We start from the raw sequence: 11,466 nt of genomic DNA, 5'->3' as shown, positions 1-11,466 counted from the left end.
ATTGCATCTGGTGCTGCCACATTTTTCTCATTTTACTGGTTCTTTTGTTTTCTTTTTAAATAGTCCTTCCACAGCAGAGCACCAATGGCTAGAGAACAGTCCCAAATCTACTCTTTCACCACAGCTGTCAATGATGGGGAGCAGCCGACCCACAGGCTTCCTTGGGGGTTCAGAGTTTTCCAATCCAGTACCAGATTCTTCACTCTTGTCTCATTTTTCACCTTCGGAGCTGCAGGTTTCTAATCTAAACAATCATGAAAATTCATCAGCAGAACAGTCTCAAGAAATTCTGGCCAACCCAAGTGGCCGGGCCTTCCTAAACTTTGGAGGACCTAGCATTGGCAATAGCCTCCAGGCTGATGAGAAACCAGGAACCTTACTGGCTACTTCCAATGGTGCATCGAAACCACCCATTGCCCCACTGGCAGGAGTTGTCGACAATGGTTTCTTGCCTCATAATTTTCTCACAGTGACCCCTGGACACAGTAATCAGCATAGTCCAATCCTACAGCATGCAGGATTATCCCTCCATTCACAACCACCCCTTCCAGAGAAGAAGAGGACATCGGAAGGAGACCGCTCCTTTGGCTCTGTTTCTCCATCATCCAGTGGCTTTTCCAGTCCCCATAGTGGGAGTACCATCAGCATCCCTTTCCCAAATGTCCTTCCAGACTTTTCTAAAGTTTTAGGCACCTCCCCCTTGCCAGGTAGGTGATATTATTTCATATCAAATGATCAGTAATCTCTGCATACTGAATATGGCAGTCTTCAGAGCTGAGTTTAATTAGCTTTTTGAATGTTTATTAAAAACAAAAATGCCTTCACTGGCTCTTGTGTAAATTAGTCTTAAATGACAACAGACCAGATTACTCGGAAGCTTTGTGTCAGAGAGATACAACTGTAATTCTTGTTATGGTGCCAAACTGCTAGCAAAGGGTAATCCAAAATGCTTCCTATTAACCTATTCTTGACTTCTTCATGTCTACAAGTTGGATTCAAGGCAGGCGTAGGTAACACAGATGTTGCTAGTCATTCCATTTTCCTATCAGGCAAAATTGTTGTCCTGCTGAGCTCCATATTTAAAAGAAGTTTTTTAAAGTACATATTTTCAAGTTTTATAGCTTTAAAAAAGCTTTTTAATGGTCCTTGCAAACTCCTAATCAAAGTATCCTGGTTTGTTTATTTTTGTGTTCTTAAAATATTTCATACTTTCCCCAAGACTCTCATTTAAATTATGGTATTCTTTCTCCCCACTGCCCCTACCACCCCAGTGGTTGAACCCTAAATTCCTAGTTAATCAGAACCTTACTGACTGAGGCGAGAAGTTACAGCAGGAAATGACCTTTGCAATGAATGCCTTCTAATTTTGTTTTGTAGAAAATCCAACTGATAAACATGTGACTGTAAAATTTGTTCAAGACACATCCAAGTTCTGGTACAAGGCAGACATTTCAAGGGAGCAAGGTATGGCATTAAAGATGAGAAATATTAAGTATATACATTTGAAATATCTGCAACTCCAGGAAAAGGGGAGAAAAATTTAGCCTGTAGGCATCTGAAAACCAAGTTAGGATTCATTAATGTGGATTTAATTAGGCTTGGTTTAATTAGAATGCGGACTACATTTTATTGTGCTGCCCTAGGGGAAAATACTATTACCTTTAAACTTTTATTAGAAGTTTTAGCACTAATGAGAGAGAGAGAGAGAGAGAGAGAGAGAGAGAGAGAGAGAGAGAGAGAGAGAGACATGAGCAATAGGCAAGGGTAATGTGCATACCATATGCAGACTATTGCCCCATGAACCAGTCTGGGAATCCCCAGGAGACCCTTAGACTTCTAACAGCTGATGCTGAAATAGCTAATAACTGTGAGTAGTGGATCCATACCTATCATGTCTTCAGAGCCATCTCTACCCAACTCTTTTATGTTTTGATCAGTTTTTATTAAATCTTATTTTTTAAGAGAAAGAAGAGATGCAGAAAAGGATGCCATCTCTTTTTAATTTCAGTTTTTCTTCCTGAATGTTTAGTTGAAATGTATAGTTAGGGTTGGAAATGGAGGAATCATATGTATTTGTTTTCCTACTGGCATATGATCTAATTGAAAATATGGGGATATATCACCTTATGTAGATATATTCTTAATAAAGGTGTGGATTTATCATCTTGTTACCTTGAATTCATATGGAAGGGCATATATCTTGGGGTCATAGAATCATAGACTAAAAGCTGGAAGGAATCTCAAAGACCATTGAGGTCAGCTGTCTCATTTCACACATGAAGAGACTGAGGACCAGAGAGGTTAATGACTTGTCCAGAGTCACACAGATATTAAGCATTAGAGAAATATTTGGATTCAGATTGTTGCCCTCCCCACTGAGTCATCTCCGACACTTAAATAGCTATATTCATGACTGTCAAGTCTCTTGACCTCTCTGATTCTCAGTTTCCTCATTTGTAAAATGGAGAAAATACTTCTTGTAGTAGTAGTAGTAGTAATATGTAATTCATAAGATTGTTTTCTGGATGAAATTAAGAGGTTTGTATAAATCATTTTTTAACTGTAAGATTATTTGTAGTTTTAGTTCAGATTACTTTTAAGCTTTTAATTATTAATTAGTATTAATTAAATTAATTTATTTCAAATTATTCATTGGTATCAATTTAATTTATTAATAAAATTGATTTAATATATGATATGTAATAATTTAATTATAATTAATAATCACACTTTCACTGTAGATATAGCCTTCTCAGGCTTTGCTGAAAACTAACACAATCCCTGAAAATATGACCAAAGCTTAAACTACGATAAATTCTTGATCAGTGCTATGATAGCTTAAGCCTATTGGCAAATGAGATGCTAACCTTTTTTTCTTTTTTGTAATTTTTTTCTTCCTAGAAGTTTGGCATTTGCAAATATTTTTGCCTTTTTAAAAGATTTAACTAGGGATCTGAACTTGAAGTCTGGAAGATCTGAATTCAAATCTCCCTTAGACACTTGCTAGTTGAATAACACTGGCAGGTCCTTCAACCTCTTTCAGTGTTGCCTTCTCTTTAAAATGGGAACAAGAATAGCCTACAAAAGTGCTTGGCAAATTGTAAATTATTATATAAATGTTAGCTGTCATTATTGTAATGAAACCTTAAGGGGAAGTAATGAGGGAGTAGAATAGAGTATAATCTCTTCAGTTTTTCACTTGTCAAATCCCTAGTCAATGAACAATGATTAAAAAAAATAAGATATGAAAATATAGTGATTTGCTGAGATTGAACATGGAAACATCAGAGGAGGTAGAAAAGAAGGAAATCCTATTTTTACTCAGTCTTTTGTTTGCCTTCCAAGTGTATTGCACCATTTAATATGGAAAGCAATTTAAAAGATAGTGACAAAGTTGAAACAAAATGTATCTGAATAAAGGGGATTAAGACTTTCTAGTTTGTGGGCCTCTTTAGTGTTTTTTGAATGAAAGAAAAATCATTCTAAAATGAAACAATGGCCCATGTAGTAGTAACTTGTGTGATCAATATATATATATATATATATATATATATATATATATATATATATACATATTCATTCTACCTACTCCTATGCTCTTTCAAATTCAGGTCTACCTGTTTGGGACAGAGGTAGAATACTCAGTGGGGGAACAAATAGCAGGTCCCTTTTGTGTCCTAAATACTGGAATCTGAGCTTTGGAATAGCTTTGTCTTATTAAAAAACAAAATTCTAAAAAAAAAAAAACAAGATCAAATCCCCAATTGGACAATGTACAAATTAAAAAATTAAGAAGTTCAAAATAGGAAATTTTGGAAATTAGTGGAGAAGTAGATAAGTTGGGAAATGATGATAGAATTGACAAAAAATAACTACTAAAAACTGTTCTTTTGAAGAGGCTTAGAAAATCACCATAACTTTAGCTAGGGGCAGCTAGGTAGCATAATGAATGGAACTCTGGTCCTTCATGAAGTCAGGAAAACTTGAGTTCAAATTGGGCTTCAGACACTAGTTATGTGACCTTGGGCAAATCACTTAAATTCTGTTTGCCTCATTTGTAAAATAGGAATGATAATAGCACCTACCATCACCTACCTCCCAAGGTTAATTTGGCCCAGTTACTGTCACTTTGTTAATATTATCTAGAGATTAGTAATTATTATTATTAAAATTATTTCAAAAAGAAAAATCTAATAAAATTTAAAATTAACAAGATGAAATTACAGCAGAGAAGCTAGAAAATTCATAAAATCACATGCCAGTAAAACTGAGCTAGAAAACAGCTACAAATCTAAAAAAAATATGAAGCCAGCTAATCTAATTAAGCAATCTTATTCGAGAAAAAAATAAGCTGTAAGCAAACATTTCTAAATGGAACTCACTTTCAAGGAGCTACCAAAAAACAGATCCCTTAGTTCAAATGGATCTACAGGAGAATCCTATAGTTTTTAAAAGAATAATTAATATCTATATGACACACATTTTTCTCCAGAACTGAAAAATTTCAGATCTCCACAGGTACGTAAGGAGAACATAAGTGTCTAATTTTAAATTTTTTTTGAGGTATCACACAGTATTTTGAGTACATTTTGTTGTTCACACTAAGACCCCTGCTAAGTCTTCCAGGTGCTTGCTATCATTGATGGTTTCTTGCCAGCAGAGTTAAGGTTCAAGTCTTGATGTGGCAAGGCTTCCACAGTCCCCTGCCACTTCCCACTTATCATTTTAGTTAATTGGTTGAAAGAACATTTCAGTTTTTAAGCTGTATGCATGGGACTAGGATTCCTTGTGAGGCCATTCTCTCTCTCTCTCTCTCTCTCTCTCTCTCTCTCTCTCTCTCTCTTCCTGTGTGTGTGTGTGTGTGTGTCTGTCTTTCTGTCTCTCTCTCTCGTCTCTAGTATCTTATTTTTTTACTCTTTTATTTTTATTTTTTCATCTATATGCACTTTTATATTCTCTCAGTATTTTAAATAACAATAAAAATAAATTAGTATTGAAATGTGTTCCCTGAATCAATCTGACTTGAGACAGACCTAATTTGTTCCCAACTCCACACTGATGACCTTGACTAGACCATCTCAGACTTAGCTTCGTAATCTCAGCCTGCATTCAGTCCAGAGATAAGACAAGTGAGTTAAGTAGTTTCTTTGCTCCTATTTTGCTTTGCTCTAGCATTGAGATGATACCAAGGTATTTAATTTCCTCCCTGCTCAAACACCAAAACAGACATACACACACACACACACACACACACAAACACACAAACACACAAACACACAATCTAGTTCTTTTCATTTTCATGTAACCAGTTAAGTAAATAAAAAAGATTGTTTTAATTACCAATAAAAGACATTTGTTTTATAAACAGGTTAATAATTTAAATAATTTTGTTATTTAAAAATTATAAATATTATTTGTAGCAATAAAAAAGATGGATTACTTTCATGTTGGTATTTATCACCCAGTTATTTGGGTCAGCTCTCATGGATCATACAAGGTGGTTTCATGAGGCAAGGCTACAACTTCCCTCTTTTTATTTCTTCTCTCTTAGTTCACTTCAGACAAATCAGCTAAGAAAACGTTTCTCTTCTAAATATTTTTCCTTCTGACTTTGAGAAGGACAAAGATTTTGAGGGATCAAACTAGGAAAAGTGATTTTTGAATATCACTGTAGGAATCTGGCCTGAATCAAAGCATTTGCAGACTGTAAACTTCCTTACAAGCTCTCTGATCAACATTCTGCTCTAAGAAACTTGAGTCAAATCATCATTTCCCCCCTCCCTCTATCCTGTGTAGACAGTCCTTCTGAGTTTCAAATATTTGGATAAAAGGCTAACATGCGTTTGGTGGAACTGTTTTTATTTCTGAATAGTAGTTCATATTAGTTAAATGTCTCATAAACTTGTCCAAGATTAGGACCAACATACTTTATATATACTCCATGCTTTGTTGAACAATTTAGAATGAGTATTTTTATGTGTCTATATAATTTTAATCCTCCCCTTCATCCTGGATGAGAAACTTATCTCCTACTTTCACCAGTCCCATCACTTCTTCACCTGAAAGCATTACAAATACTGAAATTTTTTTGAAAACAAAAACCCAACATCTTTTCTTTATTACAAGGCAAAACATGTGGTGTAAGTGTATGTGTCTAGAAGAGGAAGCCAACCTAGGGATCACTTTATTCTTTCTTCATAGGGCACAAGACAGAAGAAGGATGTTCTCTTTTAAAAGTTATACTTACTGCAGAGTAACTGAAATAATTGTTCTAGAAAGAAATGAGGGAGGGAGAAGGTCATTGCTCATGGTATAATAGGGCCATAGAGAAGAGCCTCTTTGTCTGGGACTGACAACATGTGTCTCTTTATTTCTCCCTATGGTCCCTGCAGCTATTGCCATGCTGAAGGATAAAGAACCAGGCTCGTTCATTGTTCGGGACAGCCACTCTTTCCGGGGAGCCTATGGCCTGGCCATGAAGGTTGCTACGCCTCCTCCTTCAGTCCTGCAGCTTAATAAGAAAGGTATTGTGCTCTCATTTACAAAGGAAAAAAGTTACTTAGGGTGATGTGGGTGGAGGAGTCTCAGGCACTTGTCCCAGTTAGATGCAATTACAGCATCTCAAATCTGTGTCTTATTCAGAACCAGTCAAATCCCATGATTAACTTGGTGTCTGATTCAGCAATCTGTTGATTTCTCTGCTCTTGGGAAATGGTTTAGGGAGTATTTTTCTTATAAAACTCCTAGAAGATTTATTTATATTTATGTTTGCCTTTTTGACCTTTGAGTTATTCTTTATCTTTATTGGTGAAGCCTAAATCTTTTTTTTCCCTACATAGTTTCAGTTTATTTACCCCTGCCTCACTTATCCAAACAAGAATGAGATTTGCTCCAAAGATTAGTTTTCTAAGATAAAATTAGAGAGTTTCATAGTAGGATGTTCCACATGAGAGGTCTTATAATTTCAAGAGATGGCCATGGGACCTAAATTCTCCTCCATGTTTCCAAAAAATCCTCAAATATACTTCTACTACTCAACTACCATGCATCTATAAACCTCCATTATTAAAAATAAAATTTTATCAAGCTCTACAGATTAACAATGGAATCATTTTAATTGTAAAAATAATCATTATTTGACTGGAATGAGTGAATAAATGAAAATCATTTAGTAAGCTTACTATATTAACTGGTGGGGATACCAATATAGAAGCAGAGAGAAATCCATCATCATATTTTTATTGATATTTTATTTTTCCAAATACCGTTATAAAAGTTTTTTCAACATTCATCCATATACTCATGTATATTTTTTAAAATTACAAAATTTCCTTCTACCCTCCCTTCTTACCCCACTCCCCTCAGTGGCAAACAGTCAGATTAACATTGTACATACATACTTTTGATAAACATGTTTACAGATGGGTCATTTTTGGTATGAGGAATTAGGATTAAGGGAAAGAGATACATAAGAGATAATTTTTGTAAAGTGTCCATCAGATTCTGAAGGTTTTTTTTCTCACCAACTTATATTTTAAAAGGGAGAGAAAACACATAATGAGAGTGTTGACCAAGGATAGGTGTTGTGTTTTTTAAAATTAGAGGCTAGTTAGTAGAACATAGGAATTGACACAACTCTTCCAGTAGCCATAGTTGTAATGGATAAAAAATGGAAAATGGAGGGAAGAGTAAGTTATTAAAATAGAAGTAGGGCAGAGCTTAAGATGTGGGTATTGGGAAAGCTCTTCTAACTCACTGGAAAGGGAAGGATGTGAAACTTAGTCTGGTAATGGATAGGTTTGGCTGTGTTAGGTGAGTTTTTACTCCATTAATCAGGACATATCCTTCCTTATAAGATAGCAAATCAAAGATTCTCTTTTGACTAAAGTTCATATTGGTAGGGAGGAAATACTTCATTAGAGGGAGGGGACTGCATCTCTTGAAAACTGTCTAATATTTTGATGGAGGTACAACACCTGGAGGAACATCCCAAGAAGAAGAAGAAATAATATGAAGAAAAGGTGCAGAGATAGAAAAGTTAGGGAAACTTTGAGTTATCAAAATTAAGTAGAGAATAAAGGTGTTCTGAGAGAGAATATCTGAAAAGGCTTTTATGCCCAGATCTTGAAAGTTTTAAAATTACATCTGAAGGGTTCTGACTATTATTCATAATTCACATTTTTTATATTATGTTAAGGCTCATAAACCACTTTCCTAGAAACAACCCTTTGAGGAAGGTAGGGACCTAAAACATAAATGTTGAAGAAATACTGGTTGAATTGAATGGATTTGACATAAAGCATGTTGTATAATGGTACTTATATTAAGCAGGAATAAGGATTAAGTTGTGGAGGATAGATGATTGTTTTTCTATCCCAACAAATATAAAGAATAATTAACAGAAAAATTTTTTGCACTTGTCTGCATAAAATAAAATATTTTTATATTAGTAAAGTCTTTTTACAAAGAAAAATATATTTAAAAAATTAAGCAAATATGAAATAAAATTTGATCTTCGTGTATATATAATTTATATGTACATATAGAAATGTTAAAAGTTTGCAAATTTAACTTCCAGTTGTTAATGAATACATTTTCAAAGAATATAAATAGTTTTTTTTTCAGGTTCTCAATTTATATATGCTGTCTCCACACATATTATTTTTTCTTTTTCTTACGTTCCCAGAACTTAGCACAGTACCTTGCAAACAGTTAGCATTTAAGAAATGCTTCTTGATGGATGATAGGAGGGAAAAATGAAAAGTCACTGAAATAATCACTTGAAATAGGTATAACTTCATTAATAACTACAAATAAGACAATTTTCATCTAACATTTTATACCCATTGCATTTGCAAAATTAATTTAAAAGCATCTTAATCCAGTTCTGGCAGGATTGTGAAAAAAAAAAGTAATACACATGTTTTCTTCAGGCATTGTTGCAAATACATAGAAAGTTTGGTGGGGCAACCTAGGTATGTCAAGTAAAAGTTAGAACTTTTTGATCCAAAAATGCCAATGTTGAGAAGATACCCTGAAAATTTTGAACCTCTTCCTACCTCCTATAAAAAGCTTTAAAAAATGTATATTGACATTACTTCACTTGCAAAAAAAGTAGAAACAACCTAAATGTTCAATAATGAAGGAATTATTTAAGTAAATTAGTAGACAAGATTTAATGAGTTATTTCATGTGTTGAAATCAGTTAATTTAAAAGTATATAGTAACTAAGTAGAATTAGCGATATTGAAATTGAACGTTGCTTTTAATTAAACATCGTATTTTTTTAAATGAATAGAGATTTTTACATTATCTATTGGCTCTTAGGTCCTAACTTATAGAATGTGCACATATACACACACATGTGCATATATGCAAACATATGCATGCATATGCATGCACATATTCAGCTTTGAAAAATAAATTAAAAATATGAAATTCATTAATCTGTTTAGAAATTTAAGTGGTGATATATTTAAAAATATCCGTAGTTCCATATTAGGTTACTTTAAAGAAAAAGGCCTTCCTTGGTCACTGAATGGTGCTCATGTCTTTTTTTTTTCCTCTCCGGGTTCCTTTGACCTCCTTGTTAACTTTAAGGTAACAAAATACAGGATGTTTATAATTAAGAAAGGCTTATGGATACAAAACAGTGGCTGCTTTCACTTTGTCTATTGGATAAAATGATGTCTTGTCTATGGTGCCTTTAGCTATATTCTTGGTGTGGCAATAGAATTTCAAGATCCAAGAAGAGGGTTGGAAGGTTCACTAAAACTAACTAATATGCTCAATGAGTCATCCTAACAATATTAAATACCATGGAAACAGGCTGGAGGAAGACACTACTCTGCTCCCAATTGAGAATTTTCTATATATGATCCCTAGTCACTTTGATTTGAAGTTGTTATTTCTTAGCACTGGCATCCCAACCAGAATTCTAATGCTCTTTTTGTTTTGGCAGCATTGGATTATTTTGTCCCCTACAATTTGGTGTATTGACATCCTATTTTTGTGATTTTTTTTTATTACTTCTCTTCAAATTAGTCACTTTATTTCCCTAGACATCACCACCACATCTCCAAAATTCCATTTTATATTCAGAATTTGTGTTGGATATATTCATATAAAAACACTAATTCTTTTTTCCTTATGTTCTTATAATGTTTGTATTTTTCTATTATCAGGATGATTTTACCACTCAGTTGCACATTATGTTATATTGTGTGGTTTGATTTCTATTCTGAGTTTGTAGAAAAAAATGCAAAAATTGTTAATGGTCTTGTCATCTGGTATGGTGGAAAGACCATTGGTTTTGGAGTCAAAAGACAGTCATTTAATTTGCTTTAATTTAATTTCCCAGTCCTGCTTCTTATTATCTGTGTGACCTTTACAAAGTCACCGCAACCTCCAGACCTCAGGTTAATTTGTATAAAATGAGGGAGTTAAAAAAGATAGATTTCCCAAAGTCCTTCAAAGCTCCAAACCTCTGATACTACTTGAGTTTATTTATTAAAAATGAGAATATTTGGGGCAGCTAGATGGCACAGTAGATAGAGCACTGGCCCTGGAGTCAGAAGGACCTGAGTTCAAGTCCAGCCTCAGACACTTAATAATTACCTAGCTGTGTGACTTTGGGCAAGTCACTTAAGCTCATTGCCTTTCCAAAAAAAAAAAAATGAAAAAATAAGAACATTTTAATTCCTGCTTTAGGAATATATGTGTGAATATATTTATATACATAGATTCATATTTGTTTTGTGATCTTCTTATTTAGAAATTTTTTGCCAGCTTACATTCATTCTGCTCCCTTTCCACCCCATCCCTTTGTTTACATTTTTCTGATGGATGATTTTGTTATTCTTAGTTTTTACCAGCAGACATTCAATGGTTCCCACACAAATATTATAACTGTGAGATTATACTATCCAAATATGTTTTTTCATCCAGCATCTATCTGCATTTCCAGGATCACAGTTACTAAACACATTCATTATTTGGCAGTTTGTTTACTTTTGCCATCAATGCATTATCAAGAGAGATCCCTTTTCATATCTCTTTTCATCCCTTCCTAAATGTCTTATTTAATGGTTCCTTCTTTTCTCTCTCTCTTTTTTAATATTCTTTACTACAGCCGGAGATTTGGCCAATGAACTCGTCAGGCATTTTTTGATTGAATGTACCTCTAAGGGAGTGCGATTGAAAGGGTGCCCAAATGAACCATATTTTGGTAAGTTCCCTGGGAAACTGTTGTCAAAGTTTAAAAAACAAACCTGAAAAGAGCCACTGTGATCTCCAAACAGAAATTTACAAATTCTGCTATGGTAGTATTTTGCTTCCCAGGTCAATTTGTATCTCCCAGATCCTGGAATGTTCCTGATATGAATTATCATCCCTAAAACAATTTTTTCTGTCATTCCAACAGCCTCAAGATCTACTTAGTATACAAAAAAGTTGTCTGTGGTGAAA

General features: G+C 34.1%; 1 protein-coding gene across 8 annotated transcripts in view; it reads left to right on the top strand.

Annotated features, from left to right (window-relative positions):
• TNS3 (tensin 3) overlaps nt 1-11,466 on the top strand; it is a 505,245-nt gene that overhangs the window by 471,165 nt on the left and 22,614 nt on the right. For all 8 annotated transcript variants that reach the window (XM_074198249.1, XM_074198251.1, XM_074198245.1 and 5 more), the window contains 4 exons: nt 64-707; nt 1,378-1,464; nt 6,393-6,524; nt 11,132-11,227. In XM_074198249.1, coding sequence (XP_074054350.1) covers nt 64-707; nt 1,378-1,464; nt 6,393-6,524; nt 11,132-11,227 — 959 coding nt within the window. The remainder of the gene's footprint in view (nt 1-63; nt 708-1,377; nt 1,465-6,392; nt 6,525-11,131; nt 11,228-11,466) is intronic.

This window comes from Macrotis lagotis, chromosome 8, assembly GCF_037893015.1.
Source record: "Macrotis lagotis isolate mMagLag1 chromosome 8, bilby.v1.9.chrom.fasta, whole genome shotgun sequence".
Taxonomy (NCBI): domain Eukaryota; kingdom Metazoa; phylum Chordata; class Mammalia; order Peramelemorphia; family Peramelidae; genus Macrotis; species Macrotis lagotis.
This window is presented reverse-complemented; position numbering and strand designations above follow the sequence as displayed.